General features: G+C 36.0%; 4 protein-coding genes across 5 annotated transcripts in view; 3 read left to right on the plus strand and 1 right to left on the minus strand.

The window, feature by feature from the left end:
* Positions 1-17: 17 nt before the first annotated feature.
* Positions 18-1,025, minus strand: LOC116010051. Its single transcript, XM_031249314.1, has one exon. The coding sequence runs from the start codon at positions 1,023-1,025 to the stop codon at positions 18-20; it is 1,008 nt and encodes a 335-aa protein (XP_031105174.1).
* Positions 1,026-2,599: 1,574 nt separating this feature from the next.
* LOC116009964 lies at positions 2,600-6,350 on the plus strand. The gene is made up of 6 exons (XM_031249188.1): positions 2,600-3,236; positions 3,511-3,655; positions 4,258-4,518; positions 4,716-4,797; positions 5,169-5,365; positions 5,745-6,350. The coding sequence occupies exons 1-6, from the start codon at positions 2,890-2,892 to the stop codon at positions 6,084-6,086; spliced, it is 1,374 nt and encodes a 457-aa protein (XP_031105048.1). The 5' UTR covers positions 2,600-2,889; the 3' UTR covers positions 6,087-6,350.
* Positions 6,351-7,360: 1,010 nt separating this feature from the next.
* LOC116009963 (protein STRUBBELIG-RECEPTOR FAMILY 5) lies at positions 7,361-16,205 on the plus strand. The gene is made up of 16 exons (XM_031249187.1): positions 7,361-7,887; positions 8,087-8,225; positions 8,416-8,487; positions 8,603-8,668; positions 9,157-9,228; positions 9,330-9,401; positions 9,705-9,776; positions 9,869-9,934; positions 11,919-11,984; positions 12,064-12,359; positions 13,243-13,532; positions 14,126-14,397; positions 14,626-14,746; positions 15,135-15,271; positions 15,529-15,685; positions 15,811-16,205. Exons 1-16 carry the CDS (start codon positions 7,776-7,778, stop codon positions 15,937-15,939), a joined length of 2,139 nt encoding a protein of 712 aa, XP_031105047.1. The 5' UTR covers positions 7,361-7,775; the 3' UTR covers positions 15,940-16,205.
* A 698-nt stretch (positions 16,206-16,903) lies between these two features.
* Positions 16,904-21,288, plus strand: part of LOC116008347 (histidine--tRNA ligase, cytoplasmic) — a 7,066-nt gene continuing 2,681 nt past the window's right edge. Inside the window, exons 1-6 of one of the 2 annotated variants that reach the window (XM_031248678.1) lie at positions 16,904-18,282; positions 18,804-18,983; positions 19,396-19,653; positions 20,171-20,305; positions 20,727-21,008; positions 21,090-21,250. In XM_031248678.1, the coding sequence (XP_031104538.1) occupies positions 16,975-18,282; positions 18,804-18,983; positions 19,396-19,653; positions 20,171-20,305; positions 20,727-21,008; positions 21,090-21,250 (2,324 nt within the window). In that variant the 5' untranslated portion in view covers positions 16,904-16,974. The remainder of the gene's footprint in view (positions 18,283-18,803; positions 18,984-19,395; positions 19,654-20,170; positions 20,306-20,726; positions 21,009-21,089; positions 21,251-21,288) is intronic. The other variant, XM_031248677.1, reaches the window with a different exon arrangement.

A 21,288-nucleotide genomic window follows, 5' to 3' on the forward strand; every position in this document is an offset into this window, starting at 1 on the left:
ACAACAAGCTTGAAACATTAATTTAGATTTTCAACTGGCCCAAGATAATCTTCAACATCCAACTGTGTGTCAACAAAATCGTCTTCCATAAAAACATTGTTGGACTCTATATTTGCTTTTCCTTTCAGGGATGCCTGATAGAGGTCCACAAAGTGCTTTGATGTATGACAAACGCGCTCCCAATGGCCAGTCATGCCACAACGATAACATATGCTTTCAGTACGTTTGGAATAATTTTCACGTTTGTCCTTATCATGTTTTGCACCACTACTTTCCCCTTTTCGATGGTAATTTTTATTCTTGGAATTGTAACCACCGCGACGATTTTGTCCACTACCAGGATTATAACCACGATATCTTCCATTTCCCCGTCTACGGCTATGGCCACGGCCATGGCCCTTAGCATTATTATTATTAGACACACTATTCACCTCGGGGAATGGGATTGAGCCAGTAGGACGTGCTTCGTGGTTTTTTAACAACAGCTCATTATTTTGTTCAGCCACCAGAAGACATGAAATCAACTGGGAATATTTAGTAAAACCCTTCTCTCTATATTGCTGTTGTAGCACCATATTCGATGCATGAAAAGTAGAGAAGGTTTTTTCAAGCATATCATCATCAGTGATTTTCTCCCCACATAACAACAACTGAGAGCTTATTTTAAACATAGCAGAATTATATTCGCTCACAGTTTTAAAATCTTGCAAACGCAAGTGAAGCCAATCATAACGGGCTTTTGGGAGAATTACTGTCCTTTGGTGGTCATATCTTTCTTTCAAATTTTTCCAGAGTTCAGAGGGTTCTTTCACAGTAAGATATTCATCTTTCAACCCTTGGTCAAGGTGATGGCGAATGAAAATCATTGCCTTTGCTCGATCTTGAATCGAGGCATCATTATTTTCTTTAATAGTTTCACCGAGACCCTTTGCATTTAGATGCATTTCAACATCTAATACCCATGACAGGTAATTTTTTCCAGATATATCAAGTCCCACAAATTCAAGATTTGTAAGGTTTGACATATTGGTAATATTATATAAAATATAAAATATTACGTAGTATAAAATAAAATATGTAAAGAAATATTACCTAAGTGATGGTTGAACCCGAGTCCTCGTGCTGATAACGTATTATGAAATAATAATATTAATACTAATAATATAAATATTTATAGTAATAATAATAAGAAAGCCGAGAGCAAAGAAAGAAGAAGCTAATGATATTTGATGAGTGATGATTCTAGTGTAAAAATTACAGAGTTAAGGGGGGGTATTTATAGTGTTCAGAAATGAATAAACAAATATTAAATGTACAGTAATAAAAACATAATTGTGCCAGTCTAGTTGGATAAGTCTGAAGCCTAAAAGCTGAGCCTCTCCTGAATTCCCGTGTTCGAATCCTGTAGGCTCCACCTAATTTTGTTGTTTAGCTGATTGGATTGTTGCTCAAGACTTCCAGTAAGCAGTTATATACACATAGACATAACATCAATAGCAATAGTGTATGCAGTTTAATGGATGGACTCCCAACATATGAACAAGAGGTCAAGAGCTCGAATCCTTGCTTGGACATTCACTATTTTGTTTTATTTCATAACATTGATAACTTTTTATTTTAGCAATATGTGGACGTGGATTACCTTTTTTCTTTTTTGGCAATACATGGACGTTGTGTGGTGATTATTTATTTATAAATTATGTGGTGATAAATTAATAAATTATCATCTGTACAACTGGTTGGAGAACAAATTTAAGTGCAAGTTTCATTACTCTCATTTTACAACACATGTACACAAAAAAATCTAAAAAAATCATATACATAAAATAAATATGTGAAGAAGGAAATATGATTATATTGTAAAATAAATACTAAATGATACAAATAAAAATTCGTATTATCTATTAAGAAAAGAAAAAAAAAATATTGGCACATAATTTTATGAAAAAGAAAACAAAAATCATTTCACCTCAATTATTGGCAACTAATAATTTTGAAAAAAAAATAAATTATTCGATCGAAGGAAAAGGATGAACCCAATAACGAGAATTATAATAATTTGAAAATTATTCGAACCCTCCTATGAGCATTAGCATGAGGATTATTCACCAACTTATTGCAATTCTAATTTAGTGGTAAGGTGAATGGATTATACGAAGAAAATAACAATACATAAGGATTTGATAAGACTATAACTAAGTGTTACATGAATATAAGTATCGTCAATTTTTGCATTATTGCCAAATTGATTTATAAGGCACTATTAACTTAGTTTATTGATACATAAAATTAGTAGCTTAGACAAAAATTAAAGCGACGCTTATATTAGTAATATACTAATATCTTCATTATCTTGTTTATTACATTAAATATTATTGATAATGATAAATTTTTTTCTTAAATTTTAACGAGATACTAATTGAAATATTTATTTAACGATGATGTAAAACCATTAAAAATAATATTTGTGGTCACATAATAGATGTACACAAAATGATTTTTTCCCATTCCATTAACACCTTATCCTTGCAACTTTGTATGACTCTTTTGGACGGGAGTCCATGAAAATTTGCGCACCACGGCAATGTTTTTTAAAGACGAATTTGTCCTCCTCAAAATCCTGCCCAAATGCCCGGCTGCCCGCCATACCTGCAAGCTGTCAACCAAACCCGAAACCTCCATACGTGCAATCGATGCCGCTTTGGGATTGTAACCCAAACTCAACTCAAATATTTAATGCATACGCTTCGCGCCTTGGCCGGAGCGGCTAGATTTCCCGGAGGAACATAGAAGAAAGGGGGATAACACGGCGGAGGTCCATTCATCTGTGCTCGCATTTCTGGAAGTAAGGTAAAGCAGTGTAGCGATCATTTTATCGTAATTGGGGAAATGAAATATTGGGGCGGGATGTGGCCGTCGGAATCGGGAATTGGATTGCTGGTTTCGTCGCCGGGAAAGTTCTGGGAAGAAAGGATTGATGGAGGAGGAGGAGCAAGGGGATGGACTCTGAGCGGCTGTTCATATGCCTGTACTATGGGGGTCGTGCTCATCATACTAACTTGCCAATTGCTCAACAGAATTCGCTCTTCCCGTCTCCGATTGTCGTTGTCTTCTTCTTCTTCTTCTTCTTCCTTTTTATGCAAATCCGCCGGTAAAGGAGATGTTGCTCCTCCATGTTCCGGCACTAACCGCGAGCCTGCTGCACACATTTCTTCATCCCTTCTCCCCCAATCTAGGTATATTGCTCTTTCAGTACTTCGTAAGCTTCATTTCGTAACTATTTGAACCCTTTATACTGTTTATAGGAAATCGTAGTATTCCTTTCGTGTTTATTGGCCGTCAGTTCTCAGCCATTTTAAGGAAAAAATTGATTAATTGTGTTAGGCTATTTACTTTTTTGCACGAATTTGGATGAACTAAGATGAGTGAATGTTAAGTAAAGTCCATAGTAGTGCATTTTGTTTACTCTGCATGTTTGTGAGGATTTCTTCTCACTTGAAACCCCTGCAGGATTTCTACAATTATATCTGATTTGGACCTGAAGGATTTGATAGAAAACTTGGACGAGAAGCTCAACTGTAATGAGAAGTGGGAACATGTCATTGACCGAAGAGCTGATCTTTTTTCCTACACTGCAAAGTGTTGTAAGCCAAAGGTGTTTGCTCCCACTCTTCCTTCACTGGGTTTAATTGTATGAGATGGATACTAGGAAGTTTCTGGATTGAGCTAGCTTAGTTATCTTGTTTTCTTCTAATAGAAAGTTGTTAGGAACACAGCTGATTTAGCTATTTCTGAAGTGGGGTGAAGGTGAAACGTTAGGAGTTTCTTATAGAATCACTTATGTTTTGCTTGTTTTACTTTTGAAATAGCATTTTCTGTCGAATGTTCACCATTATAACTATGCTGCCTCTCTTCTTTAGTGATCCCAGCTGCATGACCAAGTTATTTAGTGAGAGATAATGCTATGGACATTTCTGTTTCATATGAACTAAGACATTTAGACAGGGCTATCTGAACAACATTAAGAAAAAACCACTATGTTTGATATTGCAGAATTTTCATATCATAGGCCATATTTTGCTGATCAATATAAGTGGAAAAGTTAATCCATTAAGATGGGATTTAATGTGTCTGAAAGCAGTTTGCATGTCTTAACCTCATCAATGTGCTACTTTTATCACTGTTCATTATGGTTCTGGCACATATATGCTTTTTTGGTGCTGGATTCCTGGTTAAACAGTCTCTTTCTTTTGGCAGGATGGGCCTCATAAGTATATAAGTGGTACAGTATTTGAAAATTGCTCCATTGAATTGCTGAGAGATTTCTACATGGATTATGATTTCCGGCAAACATGGGATAAAACCCTATCCGGGCATGGACAAATACAAGTGGACACAGGTAGTGGAACTGAAATTGGCTGGATGATAAAAAAGTTCCCCCTCATGACTCCTAGAGAGTATGTAATAGCTTGGAAATTGTGGGAAGGCAGTGATGGATCAATATACTGTTTTAGCAAGGTATCTGAACAAATTACTTCTCCCTGCTAGATACCAAAAGTTCCCCCTCATGACTCCTGGAGAGTTGGTTGCATGATTCATTTGACCATGCTGCCAAAACATTATCTGTAAATTATCATTACTTTTCTGTCCTTCTGCCAGTTTTTATTACTGTTTGCTGGCTATGTCTAATAAATTTTGCATATGGTGATGATTAGGAGTGTGAACATCCTTTAATCCCGAGACAGAAGAAGTATGTACGGGTTGCACTGTTCAGGTCTGGTTGGAGAATCAAGAAAGGCAGGTTTTGGATTTATTTTTCACTGCATAAGCTATTAAAGACTTGTTTCTTCTTTCTAATACCATGTTAAAAAAAATGAAATTGCAATTTTCCATAGTAGAAAGGGGTAAAAGTAAAAAGACAAAACTGAAGTAAATCTTGTTTTTGGTGGGCTTTCTTTTTCCTCCTTCCTCCCTTCCCCCTTCCCTTTTCTCTATTCTCTTCTCTATTCTTTATGGCTAAAAATATGAAGATCTCAAAACTTGACTGATATTCGAGGAATTCTATTCAGGCAGTTAATATTATAAGGAAACTTATAAATTCTAGCTATTACTTTGCCAGAATAGTTGTGATTTAATCAGGATTATATAATTTTAGCTCTTGTTTGCAGTTTCTGGTAGGAATGCCTGTGAGATCAAAATGGTGTACCAAGAAGATTCTGGTATGAATGTTGAAATGGCAAGGCTAGCCTTTGCAAAGGGCATATGGAGTTATATTAGCAAGATGCATACTGCATTTCGTAAATACTCAACTATTGGCCATTCTCAACTAAATTCTGGTGTGACAGCAATCACATTAATTCAGAAGGTAATAAATGTTGTTTTAAAATCAAATGATATTTTGTGCTTTATAATTATGATACTTATCATATAGATTACTGAGTGTAACACTGTAACCACCAATTAAACAAAAAGATAACATGTAGATTGAGCATAGTTAATAACTCCCAAGCTCCAAGTTTGAAAGGGCTGGATATAAAAATTTTGAAGGGAAGAGAGCCACAAAGAAAGGAAAGGAGCATGTTGAATCCAACTTCCAAGTAGGAGTATCAAGTAGCATGTATCATGATATGCATCATTTTGTATGTAGCATATACTAATGCACTATTTCTGGATCTCAGTTACCGCTGTCCTGCAAGCTTAAGCAGTTTTTTTTCTGCCATTTATTTGTTTGGTCTTATTTGAAGGTCCCACCTGAATTGGAGGCTATTAGCAACACAACCGACGCAATACATCCCGGAACCTCCACAAGCAGTGCACACCTCCATCATGGATTGCCACATGAAACGAGTGCAAGGAAATTATTGAGTAAGCCATCAATTAAATTGATGAAAAGTGCATTTATTCTAATTGGAGGTGCAATCTGTTTGTCTCGCGGCCATTCCAACTTGGGCGTGAAGGTCGCCATGGCATGCATCTTGGGGAATCTCACCAAGCAAAATGCTTCAGCCTTCAAGAAGCAAAAGAGCAAGGAGAGAGGCGGCCTAGCAGGTCTTACTAGTCATGAAGATTGTGGGACAATCCAGTAACCTACCTATAGCTGATGGCATCGGCTTTGTATAATTACGGGCTGCCTAATTGCTGGAAATTGCTAGTTTAACATTGCTTCTTTGTCTGCTAATACAACCCATGTATTTGTAATTATTATTTGATCTGTCCATTATGAGATCATTTAAAATAGAATGTATAGTTTAAAAACTTGTCTTCTACAGTTCTACTTGCTACAATTTAAGCTTTACTTGGAAAGTAGTACTCCAGTACGGAGCAGTATACTCCAATTCCCTTGTACTCAATCATTTGTGCGGTTCCAAAGCAGCATAAACTCAAGCTTTTAAGTAAAAGATCATATACATGTATAACTTTTATCTTTTCAAGTGAAAAATTTTAAAAATAAAAATAAAATCCATGCATATAATAACAATATAATTAAATTATTGAACTCTAAGAAGTTTCAAATTAATACTCCCTACTTAAGTCATAAAGAAAGGTCCAATACTACTTTTTAACAAGTTATACTCAATAATTTATTAAAAAATATTTATTTTTTAATAATATCACTCAAAATTTAAGATTGGCTCACTCTAGGGGGATGTGCTTATTGGTCTTTTTTGTCTTGTTAATTTGAACCGATTAGTCATGAACAATATGATCAACATAGCTTAATAAGTTATCCTCATATACCTTTTTACCTAATTAGTTTGTGAACCGATTAGTTATGATCAACACGGCTTAATAAGTTACCTCATACCTTTTTACCTTATTAGTTTGAACTGATTAGTTATAAACAATATGATCAACACAACTTTAATTAGGGGTGACTAACTAAAATGTTTGATCATACCCCTGGATTGCAGGATGTTGTTCAAGACTCTAGCTTTGATTTAATTTTATTTAGATTTATCTAATATGTTTATTTAATTTTATTTAGATTTATCTAATATGTTTATTTCATTTGTTAAACGATAAGGGAATCGAATTGCTCATTTGTTAGTTTGAAAATTTATTTATATGTCTGATTGTATTTTCCACCTCATTTTATTACTGATGTTTTACTGTCGAAAATTTAAATGAATGCATTGTGTTTTGTAAAAAAAAAAAAAAAAAGTTTGATTTTACTATTTTATCGAATTTAGGTTTTAATTAAAAATTCTTAAAAATGGCTTAATTATTAATTTTCGTAAGTTGGTGGTCTAATTTAGCACTATCCATTGTTGTTGTGGTATTTGCGCAATTAAATTTTAGGCGCGTCGGCCGTTGCACTTGCACACCCGCCCGAACGGTGCTCCCGCGTGTTTGTGGTGGCGCGAAGAAGCCGGAGAAGAAGACAGAGCGAAGAAGTTTGAAGCCGGAAAGAATGGGAGGTTTCAAGTGGTGTAGCGCCTCCAATCCTCTTCCACCACCGATGTCTCCGGATTTTAGGGGGTGTCCTTTCTTCCCCAGCTGCTCTGATCTCCTCCTCCTCCTCGCCGCCGTCACTGACTGCTGCATTTCCCTCTCCAAATCCCTTTTCCCCCAATTTTTCTTTGTCTGTCTATTTTCATTTATTTTATTGTCCCAAATTGGCAAAATCAGTCATTCAATCACTGCACAAACCCCCACCTCGCTCTCACTCTGACGTCAATGGGGAATGAGTAGTAATACTAATACGCTGTTGTTGCCGTCTCCTATCCGTTGTTTTCATAGTTGTGCAGACATCATTTTCGTGTCATCGGAAGAGGATGATCGTAATGATGATGACTAGTAAGGGGAGGAATCTGATTTATGCGGTTGTCCTAATCGTGAGCTCATTCACCCTTCCATTGGTCCTCTCCAAAACAAATTCTAAACATGGTAATCCTCGATGTGTCTGGTAATTAATGCATTTGAACAGAATCAAGGCTTTATGCTTGAAACTGTGGGGCTCCCTCTTTCTTAAGCTTGCTCAGCTTGCCCTAACACTCTGAAAATTTGCATTGCGTAAGGAATCCAATTATTGGTTGGTCGTGTATTTGCAATGTTTTGATATGCACACATTTATGTTCTTCTGCAGTTGCTGCTCTCAATGTGATGTACCAGGGCTTGGATTCTTCATCCAGAGGGAACCTGGATGGATGGACAGCAAATGGTGGAGATCCTTGTGGGGATTCTTGGAGGGGTATTACTTGCTCAGACTCGGACATAACTGAAATGTAGAGCTCTTGCTCTTGATTCACTTTATTTTATTAGTTCCTTTTGCAACTTTGGAAAATAGGACAAACAGGAGAAAAAAGAAAAAGAAAATAAGAGATAGTGTGCCTTTATCTGCATGCATGGCTTGCAGTCCTGAGATCTGGTTTTCTGAGCATGTCTCCATTTAAAAAAAATAAAAAATACTTGCAGTAATCTATCTGGCATGGAGCTCAAGGGATCGTTGGGCTATGCGCTTGATAAGTTGGACACAGTCACCTACTTGTGAGGCCTGCACAACTCTTGGAAATTGTTTTTTTTTTTTCTTAAAAAAAATTTCTTTATCCTTTATACTGAAAGAATTGGATCTGACAGTGTGGATTTGTATGTCATAGTACAGTGATGTGAGCAAAAACAAGCTGAAGGACAATGTACCATATCAACTTCCTCCCAAGTTGCAGCACTTGTAAGTTAGCACAAAGAGACATTTGAACTCTCTAACTAAATAGATCATGATGGCAATTTGACAACAAAAGGTATAAATTAAAAAGTTTCCCTAGATCCCATAAATGCTAGAGCTGCGCATACAGGATCTAACCCTTTTAAACTAATTATATAAGCCTAAGCATTCATAGATAATGGAGTTTATTTTATCTTCTGTTTATTAAGGGTGTATATTGTTCTAATGTTACTCTGATGGTTATTTGATGTGGTTTAAAGGGTCTTAATTCTGAGAATATGAGAGCTCATTCCTAAAATTAAGATTTTTGTTCTTATTATTGTTCTGTAGTTGCAATCTATTATGCATAAGCCTCATAAGTGAAGATGTCTTTGTGTAGATATACTGCTCTCAACTAGCTTTTTTTTTTTAGGGTTATAAATATCTGCAAATGAAGTTTTGAATTCAGATACCACTGGCAACAATTATGATTTACATATAAACTTGCTTTACAGAGATCTCTCAAGCAATAAATTTTCAGGAACTGTGCCTTATTCAATTTCTCAGATGCCTGATCTCACTTACTTGTAGGTGCATTATTCCTGTGGCCTTCTTCTTCTTCTTCTTCATTTTGGTTTATTATTAATGAACCTGGGCTTCTTATATCAATATTTTTGGGCTGGTGCAGACATCTCAATAATAATAAGCTGAGTGGATCTCTGAGTGACATGTTTCAACAACTTACCAAACTTTCTGAGATGTAAGAGCTGCAATATTTACCATCGGATTCTGCTTTCTATTTTATTTTTCTTTGCCTTTCTATAAAGACAGATCACCTGAATTTGGATTAATGCTCTCCGTCTCTTGGTTGAAACTAGATTCTTTTGTATAATTCAAAATGCATGTGTTTTGTAGGGAGAGACCAGTAAAACCAGTTGACTGCATTTAATTGAACCCATCTATATCTGTCCGTATGTCTATACATCTTGTAACAATCCCTGTTACAGGAAACCATAGTAACAGAATACTTAAACAGTTGATTAACATGTGAGAATTAATCCAGGGATCTCTCCGACAACTCATTGTCAGGCAGTTTGCCGCAGAGTATGAAGTCCCTCTCTAGCCTCAACGTATTGTAAGATGCCAGTATACTTGTTATTGTTGTTGGAACTTGGCCGGAATGAAGAGGTTTGTGCTGGTCATTCAATGTTTCTTGTCTTCATGCAGGTATTTACAGGACAACAAACTTACTGGGCCAATAAATGTTCTTGCTGATCTGCCACTTAATGATTTGTAAGTTAACCAATAATCAAAGTTCTGTTATATTCTGAGTGATGGACATTGTGTTTGTTTTATTATTTATTTATATTCATTTTCCATCTTACTTGTGTACTGCAACCACGTGTTTGACTAGGTTTAGTTTGTTTTAGGCTCTTTGTTATCCTTCTGAGACACGCCAAATGGTGCTTCATACAAAGACAAGATAGCATTTATTGCTTCAACTCCTTCAAGGGGTCCTATTTATTGAGAAATCTTGGTGGCATATTATGTACCGTGTTTATGGTGACAAATAAGTCATTTACATTTTAAAACTAATTTTACTGTCATAATGTGTGTTTCATTTTTCTTAAAGAAGGGAATTTTATTGATGGAAAATCACGTTTACAAAATTGGAGTACATGTTTCATTTTTCTTGTTGATAGAACTGTGGAAAAACTTTGGCGTATATTAAATGCTTTTTGGCTCACAAATGCTTGAGGGAAAGGTTATCTGATAAGACTCATGCATAATTAACAATTGGTACACCATACAATTGAAGTATAATGCTTTCTACTCTTGCTAACATCAGTGTGCATGGAGAAGATGTCTTGTTACATTTTTGTTTGCAATGCTTCAGGTACATCTAATTGAATTGCATATTCTTGAAGTTCAATTAAGATGAACTTGCTGTTCGATCAACATGAACATACATTTCATCTAAAAATTTCAGTTAGCAAACTACATTTCCACTTCTATACTCTATAACCTATATACGGAGTAATATTTAAGAAAGAGTAACCTTTAATAAATTGTAATATTTTGCAATCTTGGACTAGTTCATGCCTTCATGGACCAAAATTCCAAGGGAAAAAGTAACGTGACTTTACTAAATTGCTTAAGTATTTTTTTTCACATCATTTTCAAAAAAAAAAAAAAAGAGATTGTTATACTTTGTCTAACTTATACTTTTACCCTGTTTACACTCTCCAACTCAATAAATCTTACTTTATCATCCTTAACAAAGAACTTTAATTCTATCTATATTTTTCCCAATAAGTCAATAACATTGATCTGAAAGACAAATTCTTTACAATGCATGTAGTTTTCATTCAGGGGTATAAAATCATGTCTCAAAATGTTGTTCAACAAATTAGAAAAGTAAATGTGCTAGCTAGGTGGAGCATTTTGTTGCAGTAAGCTGTTGCAAAAAAAGCTCATCTAGGCTCTATTTAATTATAATTGTAAAATGTTACAATTACACATTAAAAGTTAGAACTATGAATTGCAGGTTGATATTTTATTAATTTATTAATTATTAAATTAAATTATTAAACATTAAAGTTAGGTTTCAAAGTCTAAAAATGATAGGTTGTAAAATGCAACTTTTATTTTTTAAAATAACAAAATGTATCTTTGTAAAAATTATGTAAGTAGCATATGAATACATTCAAAGTGCAGAGTTAAAATACATGTAGGTTTGCTATTTGCTAAATATATACGTATGGGTTGCAAAATATAAAAATGGCAAAAATCTAAGATACTAGGTAGCTAATTGAAATTTACTCTTTAGCTTAAAAAGAATAGCCTAAACTCAAAATGAACATACAGTTCAACAAAGAAGAACATGTGTAAAGAGTACTGTACATGGAGTTAAATTGAGATGAACACAACACATTTCACATGATGACCATAAGTCCATAACTCAAGTAAACATATAATTCAACAAAAATGTATGTGTGCATATGAACTTCATTTAGAATGTAGATATGCATTTTGCATGATGACATCGTCATGAACATATTGCTCATTTTTTGACCATTTAAATTTTAAATGCTACTGCCACTTAGAATAGGAATATCCCATTCCCCATCCTTGGTAGGTGAGTAGGTCAAGGGTATATAATATTTTTCCCCTCATTAATGTATATATTCATACACTTGTTGGTAAAAGGTTTCTGTGCAGTTGTGCTTAAGTTGTTTATGTGAAGAGGCTAATGTAGAAAGTGAAATACTGGCAGGAATGTTGAAAACAACCAATTTACAGGCTGGGTTCCTGATGAGTTGAAAGGCATTAATAATATACAGTGAGTAAACGGTTAACCCCAATGAACTATTGTTAAATGGTTTCCCTCACATGATGATTGAATTTGAGCTTATTTTAAGGACTGGAGGGAATTCTTGGTCTACTGGACCAGCTCCTCCTCCACCTCCTGGGCAGAAGCCGAAAAAGAGAGTGGAGAATGAGAAGTCTGGCATGAGTGGAGTGGCAATTGCCGGGATAGTATTTGGTGTTTTGCTGCTACTTCTCATTATAATTGCTCTATTTTCTAAAAGAAGATCATCAACTTCAACGCATTATTTTGAAGACGATAAGCTTAGCCCACCGAGGCACACTTCTCCACTTCAATCTCAGGAGGTATCGATTGACATGTACACTGATACACACAAGGGCTTTAGAGGTAATTTCTTGCTCCATGCAGTACCCTCTTCCCCCTTTTTGCTTATATGCTGGAATAAAGAAAAGCTATATCTTGAAAGAGAAAGGGAAGATAATTCTATGAAAGGAAGAAAAAAAAAGGAATATAGTAACCTCATAAATACCAAAAAAGAAGAGTATTTTTTTGTTGGGGGGGAGGGAGTATCTTGCAAAGAATCATAATGGGCAACCAAAAAGTTTGGTGTTAAAGTCTGACCAATCTTACAAATGGTGAATAAAGTTATTAAATATTGTTGCTTGCTGCACTTATATCTTTCACTCAAGAACTCAGTACAAGTGGGCCACTAAGATCGGAAATTCCTATGTGTTGAAGTACTACACAATGTCACAATCTACCTAAAATTTTTCATGGAGTTGTTCTTTGAACAGTGTCTGGCATAATGGTTCTGATTTTTGTTAGGGACTGATCCATGTTGAGGATGAAAGTTAGGTTTGTGACTGATCTTGTTGGTGATAATAGTAAAATTTTAAAAATTACTCCTGCAACCAATAAATGAATAAGAGATGCATTCCAGGATATTTTTTTATGTTTTGTCCAAATGTGGCACACAGTTTGTTAGATTATAATAAATTTAGCTACACGAATCATAGGAGTTTGTATTCATTTTTCTTTTTCAAGAGTAGTGTTGCTTATTTCTGGCTTCATTTTTGAGTTTCCTTCTACTTTTCTGACATGAAAGGGCAGCTGGCCTAGTACATGGGCTTCCACATGCTGGGTCTAAGGCAGTTAGATGGACATTGCCCTACCCCATGCATGGCAGCCTAGCTCCTTGAATTATTGATCTTAATTATGTAAAACAAGTCCACATTGTAGCATTGCTAACATATGAAAAACTTTGTGACAGATGCTAGGCTCTCAGATTCTTCATCCACAGTCTCAGTAAAAGCTCCGCAGCCTCAGTATTCAGGTGGTACCAAACCTTTCAAAGAGAAGGAATCACCTTCAGATCATCACAAGCCTTTGAACGATAAGGAATACACTAACCTGTCGAACATTGAAACGGGTGGTTCAATTCAAGTTGCTTATTATTCTTTGGCAGATTTGCAGAGTGCGACCAGTAACTTTGCAACTGGTCGTTTTCTTGGAGAGGGATCAATTGGTAGAGTATACAAGGCAAAGTATCCAGATGGGAGGGTATGCCTACTCTCTTCTTCTCCTAGTCTTTTTTTTTTCATCTTCTTTGCTTGGCAACTATGTCATTTATCATTATAATCTGTCTACTTTTGTGCCATCTTAATTATTAGGAAAGATCAAGGCATAAAGAAATGTAGTTTCATGCTGATGATGGCATCTGAAAACATCATAATTTGGTGTATATTCAAACTAACAAATTAATTTATAAATTTTTGGGTTTTTGCTGTCCAAGCTGCAGGTAGAAATTTTGGTTGTTTTTTTAACCCCAAACTCTTTGGAAATTAATGCATTTTGCAGTCCTTTTGGTTTAGGTAGAAGTTTTCATTGTATTTTAACCCTAATCTATTTGGAAATTAATGTATTTTGCAGTCCTTTTGGTGTCACTGTGTAAGAGAGTAACTTTGCCTACCATGTGCAATGTTTTGTCCCCGGTAGCCATATCTGTCTTCATTTTGACTCTTCTGCTTTTGTTATGATTACTTCTTAATGTGCCAATTATTATTTACGCTAATAAGAGGTTGAGATAATCCTTATGAATTGGGTACATGCCAATTACAAAAAAAATAAAAATAAAATCCATTGTTCTCTGTCAGGTTCTGGCAGTTAAGAAGATAGACTCTTCACATTTCAAAGGCAACTGGGCTGCAGATTTTTCAGAAATTGTTGCAAACCTCTCTAAGCTTCGGCACTCAAATATTGCTGAAATTTTTGGTTATTGTTCAGAACAAGGACAAAATATGTTGGTCCATGACTATTTCAGGAATGGTTCACTTCATGACTTCCTTCACTTGTCAGACGACTTCAGCAACCCACTTACATGGAACACAAGAGTTAGAATTGCTTTAGGCACAGCACGTGCTGTTGAGTAAGTTGTTCTTATATCTTTGGTGCAGTTAGGGCTTTTAGTTTTCATTCATGAGGATGGCGCAAATCTTCTTTGTACCTTTAACTGCCTTTATCTGATGTTGATTGAAGTATATATTTTAACTGGATTGACAAGTTTCTCAATGAATCATTTAATGTCCTTTGCTATTAAACTGAACTCTTGTTATCTAGATTTCTCATCCTTATTCTACGTTCTTTTTATTTATAGGTTCCTGCATGAGGTTTGTTCACCTTCCTGCATACACAAGAACATAAAGTCATCCAATATTTTGCTTGACACTGAACTAAATCCTCATCTCTCTGACTGTGGCTTGTCAAACTTTTACGAGGTATGTAAATCCCTAGAAACTGTTAATTAGGGTTTCCAGAAGCAGTTCACATGTATCAGACACCTTCTTTTGACACTAATAACACTGTTGAAAATGATTCCTAATTACATTATCATCAGAACCAAAAGCAAATGATTCATTAATATGACAATGTGGTCTTGTCATAAGATTATTTACTTAGTCCTTTAAACTTACTATAGGCAAGTGCTTCCATTTCCGAGAAAGACGACCCATACTTATGATAAATGATGACTAATGAACTTAATTACATGTATGGTGTCTTTCTCTGTATGACTTAACCCAGTGCTGTAATCATTATTTTGTTTAACATTTGCTGCTCAGATAAATTTAATGACTGGCTACTCTATTTGTTTATTCTAATTTTCAGCAATCAGGCCAAAATCTGGGAGCTGGATATGAGCCTCCTGAATGCACAAATCCTTCATCATACACAACGAAGAGTGACATCTATAGTTTTGGGGTTGTCATGTTAGAGTTGTTGACAGGACGACAACCTTTTGACAGGTGTGCTTCCTCCCCATCCACTCCTTTCTCTCTGTTGTCCAACAATTGGTAAATTTTGATTCTTGGCTACCCATGCTTGATGATCCTCAATGAATACTATCCAGAAGTCAAATGAATATTTGCCTCAAAGGCAAAAAATGTTATAATTGCGAATATTTAGTTAAAAGACCAGTGTATATTCTTCGTATTTTTCATAACCATGGGGGTTCATGATACACAAGTGCTTGTCCATTAATACAAACATTTTGTTGCTTCAGTTCAAAGCCAAGACCAGAACAGTTTCTGGCGAGATGGGCATCCCCGCAACTTCATGACATTGATGCCCTGGAGAAAATGGTTGATCCTGCACTACGCGGCCTATATCCTCCCAAGTCCATCTCTCGATTTGCTGATATTATCGCCCTCTGCGTTCAGGTTAGAATTCAGAAACCTGTCAAAATTACATTCTGCAATCACTCTTGTAATTCCAGAGTTTCGTGATCATCACCAACATGATTCTCATATCTTTCTTTCTTCCTGCTTTGATCATTGGACTTCAGCTGGAGCCTGAGTTCCGACCGCCAATGTCTGAAGTGGTGGAGGCACTAGTCCGATTAGTTCAGAGGGGCAATATGAGCCAAAGGGAGGATCCTAATGCTTCTCGTAGAACGGATGGCTATGATTTCTGAGTGTTTTTTGTTTTCCCTTTTTCTTTTTTCTGTCAGGATACACTTCCCAGACATGAAGAGAACTCCTTACACAATTTTTGTAGCACAGGATTTGCAGTTTTGTTCATTCAATTTCATGTGGGCTTAGATCTGTTATGCTTCATTGTTTCAATTACTGCTTCTGGCTTTAGGAGAAAGAGTATGTGAGGACTATAGGTCTATAGTGCATCGTTTTGTATAATTGTATTTTCTCTCATAATATGATGACTACATTACAACATTTCAAAGCACATGATTATTTTTTGGGTCAAATCCCATAAATCTGTATGTATGCATTGTTACATTTTTTTTTTCTGTACTTTTTCATTTAATAACATGAGAAAAATTCGATAAATATTATACAATTTTCTAGTTATAGCTATGGGCATGTTTATAATGCACATTTAAAAATATAGCTCTTTATATATTATAATGATAATAGACATTATTTAAGAACAATAACTTAATTTATACTAATCATCGAGGTCCTAGTTCTAGTTTATGTGAATTTTGTAACTTAAAATAATGAAAGAAGTGATTTTTTGTTCTTTTACTTACCGGTTAAAAACATTAACAATTTTGTTATAAAATATCAATGATGAAATCATTTCAATATAATAAATTTATTTAAAACAAATAATACTGAAATTAAATAAGAATGATTTAATTAAAAAAAGACTAAAAGTGAATTATTACCTATACATCTATAACCAAAAATAAAATTAACTCACATTAACCATAAAATGTTAAATCATGAATGATGAATTACAAGCAACTCCAGCAGTTTGAGAACTTCTGAGGTTTTTTTGTAAAAAATAAAAAATTAAACAAAACAAAAGAATGAGGGTGCTCGCTTGTTGGAGTCAAATATTTTCTCAGTTGTATTGACCTACGCATTCAAGGGGTTTAAGTGTAATTCCCCTTAAATAGAGCACTGCGTGGCAGTTTTCAGTTTTCCATTTTCAGATTCTCTGGGGACGAGAGAGCATTAAGCTAAACTCCAACCCTAGTGCGGCGATGGAGAAGCGCGTCGTAACAGTAGGCGGGAAAGGTTCATCCCTGTCCTCATCTTCCGTTGCTGAGATCTCATGTGGCCTTGCTCGTGTGAATATTGATTCTTCTGCTCCTTCCGTAGCTGCTAACTCTAAAACGTCGTCGTCGTCACCCGCCGCCGCCAAATTCCATTTCCAGATTCCCGGCGACTTGTTATCGGCCACTGAGGTCCGAGCTTCAACGTTAGTATTTCTGAACAAGCTATTGCTTACTTCCTCTTCATCTGTTGCGGCTGCAGGTCAGCTCTCCGAGATCCTCAATAGTGAAAGTAGTGATGCTAATAATATTTCTATTGACGGTATTGCCCCGGCGATTCTCCCGTCCCTCGATTTTCCATTGTCCGTACTAGTTGGTGTTTCCGCCCTCGCCGACCACCGCTGTTCGGCTTTGTCATTGATTTCCGATGCTGTTGCTGCTCTGTCCTGCGAGGCCTTGAAGGCCGACGTATCCGCTTTCGATTTGATCGACTCAGGGGATGGTTCCACTGCCAAGGATGACGTTTCGGTGGCTGCTGCCATTAAGGTCTTCCTCAACGGCTCTAAAATGGTGGGCGGAAGTCCGCTCGAACCTTCAGTTTATGATATTCCTGAGGTTCACGGCCACTTCAAGGAGATTTGCCGCCTCCTGCACTCCAGGACTAGGACTCAGCTCAATTCTGCCTTCAGAGCTAGCTCCTCCGCGGCTGCCAAGGTTTCATCTTCCACTTTGTTGGATTTGGCGGTAGCACTGTTGCGTGTGGGAGAAATCAGTTCCCGCAGGGCCCAGCTTATTTTGGATTCTGGAATGGATTCTGAGGAGTTGCTTAGGACGCTCAAAGCCAAGTCTCCCGCCCATGATTTGCAGGCACATTTTGCATCTTTGCTATCTTCATTCACCAACCAAAATTATATTCAGTTTGCCCATGGCTTCAATTCTTTGTTGGCGATGGTGGAGAATATAGTACGTTCAGAGGCAATGACTGCATTTTTTGGGCTTGTGGGAAGTGACCTAATAGAAGATACTCAAGGCAGTGCCACCATAGAAGTTAACAATGTGAAAAAGAACAAGAAGAAAAAGAAGGTTTTGGGGAAAGGTACTACTGCTTTAGTGCAGTTCCTCAAGGATCAGATGCTGAGCATTGCAACTGAGGCTGATGCTACCCCTTGGGAAGGTTACACTAACAGATTTTTGTCGCAATGGGACCCCAGTAACTTGGGTGTTGATATTCTGCTAAAGAAAGTAAAAGAGATTGTGGAAAGTAATGAAAGCCGCAGGCTTCCTAAAATCCCAAAGGTATTTTAACACCAAAAGATTGTTCTTTTCAATTTACTCTTCCTCTTGAAAATTTAACACCATTCTATTTTTTTCTTAGAAACTTATATCTTGAATGTAGAATTTAATGACATAGCTATTAATCTTATTTGTATACCCTATCTGAAGATGTAGCTGCTCTAGTTATAAGCCCCAAGTAATTATGAAGTAATAAGCTTGAACCATATCATCCCTGTATTCTTCTATGGTCATGCTTCAGTGCCTTATACGAAGTATCAAAGTTCTTATGAATGTGTCAAATGGACATAAGAGTACTCTGCAAATATAGGTGTGTGCTAACCAATCAATACCAAACTATATATCCACTTTTGACTATTAGTTCCAATGTATGTACTATGGCACAACTTCTGATACACACTTGAGGGTTTATATGTGTGGGTGTGTATTGATGTTAGTTTATGCATTCATTTCTTCTTAGTTTTGAATGCATTAATATAAGAAGAAATGGTTCTTTGTCTTATCCCTCTGAATGATCATTACAGGGTACTCGTGATTTTGCTAAGGAACAAATGGCCATAAGAGAAAAGGCTTTTTCAGTAATAGTTGAGGTTTTTGAGAGGCACGGTGCTACTGCTTTGGATACCCCTGTTTTTGAATTGAGAGAAACATTAATGGGAAAATATGGAGAAGACTCAAAGTTGATTTATGACCTTGCTGATCAGGTATAATAATTGTTTCAATTACTCCTTCGTATGTAGGGGTATATATTAGTATTAATATGATGTGTGCTTTATAAAGTCTTCTATTATTGTTTGCACTGTTTAATTTGTCCTTTTTGAAGTTTGCTTATACTGTTGATACAAAGAATTCCACGAATATTCTCTTCCCCATAATTGATGCATATAGATTTGTATGTAGAATTTTAGTCCATCACAAGTGTGCGCGTGTTTGTAACTTTGTATATATACAAGAGGTTGAGTTTGTGAATATTACATCTTTTGTGTAAATATTGACGTATAAAGCGACTAGACCAACCCCTTTTTTTTGTATGTTTAATATGGTTTCCGTCCATTATTAATCAAATTATGCTTATGTGGTGGATTCTATTCTTATTTTGTTTCATTTCATTTACAGGGTGGTGAACTTTGCTCTCTTCGTTATGATCTCACAGTACCATTTGCTAGATATGCGGCAATGAATGGTATTACATCATTCAAAAGGTATCAGATAGCTAAGGTGTACAGAAGAGACAACCCCTCCAAGGGAAGATACCGTGAATTCTACCAATGTGATTTTGATATAGCTGGTCAGTTTGAAAAGATGGGCCCTGATTTTGAGGTCGTCAGAATTTTAACTGAGTTGCTAAATGAGCTTGATATAGGGGATTATGAGGTAATTCTTACAAGTGCTGTTAATAAGTATGCTTTGTTATTTATGATTTTCATTTCACATTAGGAATAGCTTTATACTGGATGTATAAGTTGTATTTGATATTTTAAGTAAAAGAATTGCTTTGCAAGCACACAAAAAAAACTAACAGAAGAATAAATTGCTAACTATGGAGAATATATCATGTTTATGCAAGAAAGCTATGTGTCAACTTTGTTCTTAGTATAGAAATATTGACAATTACATCAGAATTCAGAGGATAGGGGCTTTGGTATGTGTTATTGTGATCTTATCTTGTTAAACTGAAGTTCCTAGTCTGTACTGTCATGACCTTGCATCTTGCCATGATACCAAATGCTGTTTACATATCTTTGCATCTGAGTCAAATCTTCTGTCACTTTCCAGTTGCAATTTTATTATTTCACCCTGTAGCTTGGAATACACTCTATTATGCTATCTTCAAGATAGCTATCTATTGCTCTATAAATGTATTTGCAATTGTATGCTTTCCTCTTTCCAGGTGAAGCTGAACCACCGGAGATTACTTGATGGGATGTTGGCCATATGTGGGGTGCCACAAGAGAAATTCAGAACTATCTGTTCTAGCATTGACAAGCTAGATAAACAATCTTTTGAGCAGATTAAAAAAGAAATGGTGAGACCTTGCCTCATTTTGCCATGAAGTTATTATTTGCTCTTATATTAATTTATAAAAAAATTTGCCTGGTTTGATATCATTGCACATTTCTTTGCAGTGAAATCTAGAAAATCTAAAATAATGTGCCCATGAATTCATAGTATTCTACACCACACAAATCATTGAGACTAAAAACTAGACAAGTACAATTTCCATTGGCTAAAGCTCTTACACTGCCATAATACCTGAGTTTATCTGCTTCTCTTCATTCTCTCAAATATCCATAACTTGCCTTCTATCCTTTTCTTATCATCAGTGAAGGAGACTTCTGAAATCATTATTATTCCCCTATTATTATGACATACCTTCACATCATCATGTTTTCAAGTATGCTAACTTCATTGATTTATGACTTTCCACCATTGCTATTTTCTGCTAGGTGGGTGAGAAAGGTTTGAGTGAAGAGGCAGCTGACAAAATTGGCACATTTGTCAAAGAAAGAGGATCTCCTTTGGAATTGCTACAGAAGCTTAAACAGGAAGGTAGTGAATTCTTGGAGAACAGTGAATCTGTACTTGCATTAGATGAGTTGGAGATTTTGTTTAAAGCCCTTGATAAGTCCAAATGCATCAATAAAGTTGTGTTTGACTTGAGCCTTGCAAGAGGTCTCGATTACTATACTGGAGTCATATTTGAAGCTGTTTTCAAAGGGGCTACACAGGTGAGCTGTGATTAAAACTTTGGTGTGTATTTAACCTGCAATTAAATGGTTTTATAGCACTAAAAACTGTTATGTTCATAGGTTGGTTCAATCGCTGCTGGTGGACGTTATGACAATCTCATAGGAATGTTTGGGACAAAGCAGGTTCCTGCAGTTGGGATTAGCCTGGGAATTGAGAGAGTATTTAATATAATGGAGCAACTCCATAAAGACAAGGAGGTGATACTAACTTCTTGGGATATCCCCCCCCCCCCCCCCCCCCCCCCCCCCCCCCCCCCCC

The sequence above is a fragment of the Ipomoea triloba genome, chromosome 2 (genome assembly GCF_003576645.1).
Source record: "Ipomoea triloba cultivar NCNSP0323 chromosome 2, ASM357664v1".
Classification (NCBI taxonomy): Eukaryota; Viridiplantae; Streptophyta; class Magnoliopsida; order Solanales; family Convolvulaceae; genus Ipomoea; species Ipomoea triloba.

Coding starts and splice junctions, on each gene's coding strand:
- LOC116010051 (XM_031249314.1), bottom strand. CDS start 1,025: ATGTCAAACCTTACAAATCTTGAATTTGTGGGACTTGATATATCTGGA.
- LOC116009963 (XM_031249187.1), top strand. CDS start 7,776: ATGATCGTAATGATGATGACTAGTAAGGGGAGGAATCTGATTTATGCG. Junction 9,935..11,918: donor GATCTGCCACTTAATGATTT/GTAAGTTAACCA, acceptor AAATACTGGCAG/GAATGTTGAAAACAACCAAT. Junction 13,533..14,125: donor CAAAGTATCCAGATGGGAGG/GTATGCCTACTC, acceptor GTTCTCTGTCAG/GTTCTGGCAGTTAAGAAGAT.
- LOC116009964 (XM_031249188.1), top strand. CDS start 2,890: ATGAAATATTGGGGCGGGATGTGGCCGTCGGAATCGGGAATTGGATTG. Junction 3,656..4,257: donor CAAAGTGTTGTAAGCCAAAG/GTGTTTGCTCCC, acceptor TTCTTTTGGCAG/GATGGGCCTCATAAGTATAT. Junction 4,798..5,168: donor TGGTTGGAGAATCAAGAAAG/GCAGGTTTTGGA, acceptor TCTTGTTTGCAG/TTTCTGGTAGGAATGCCTGT.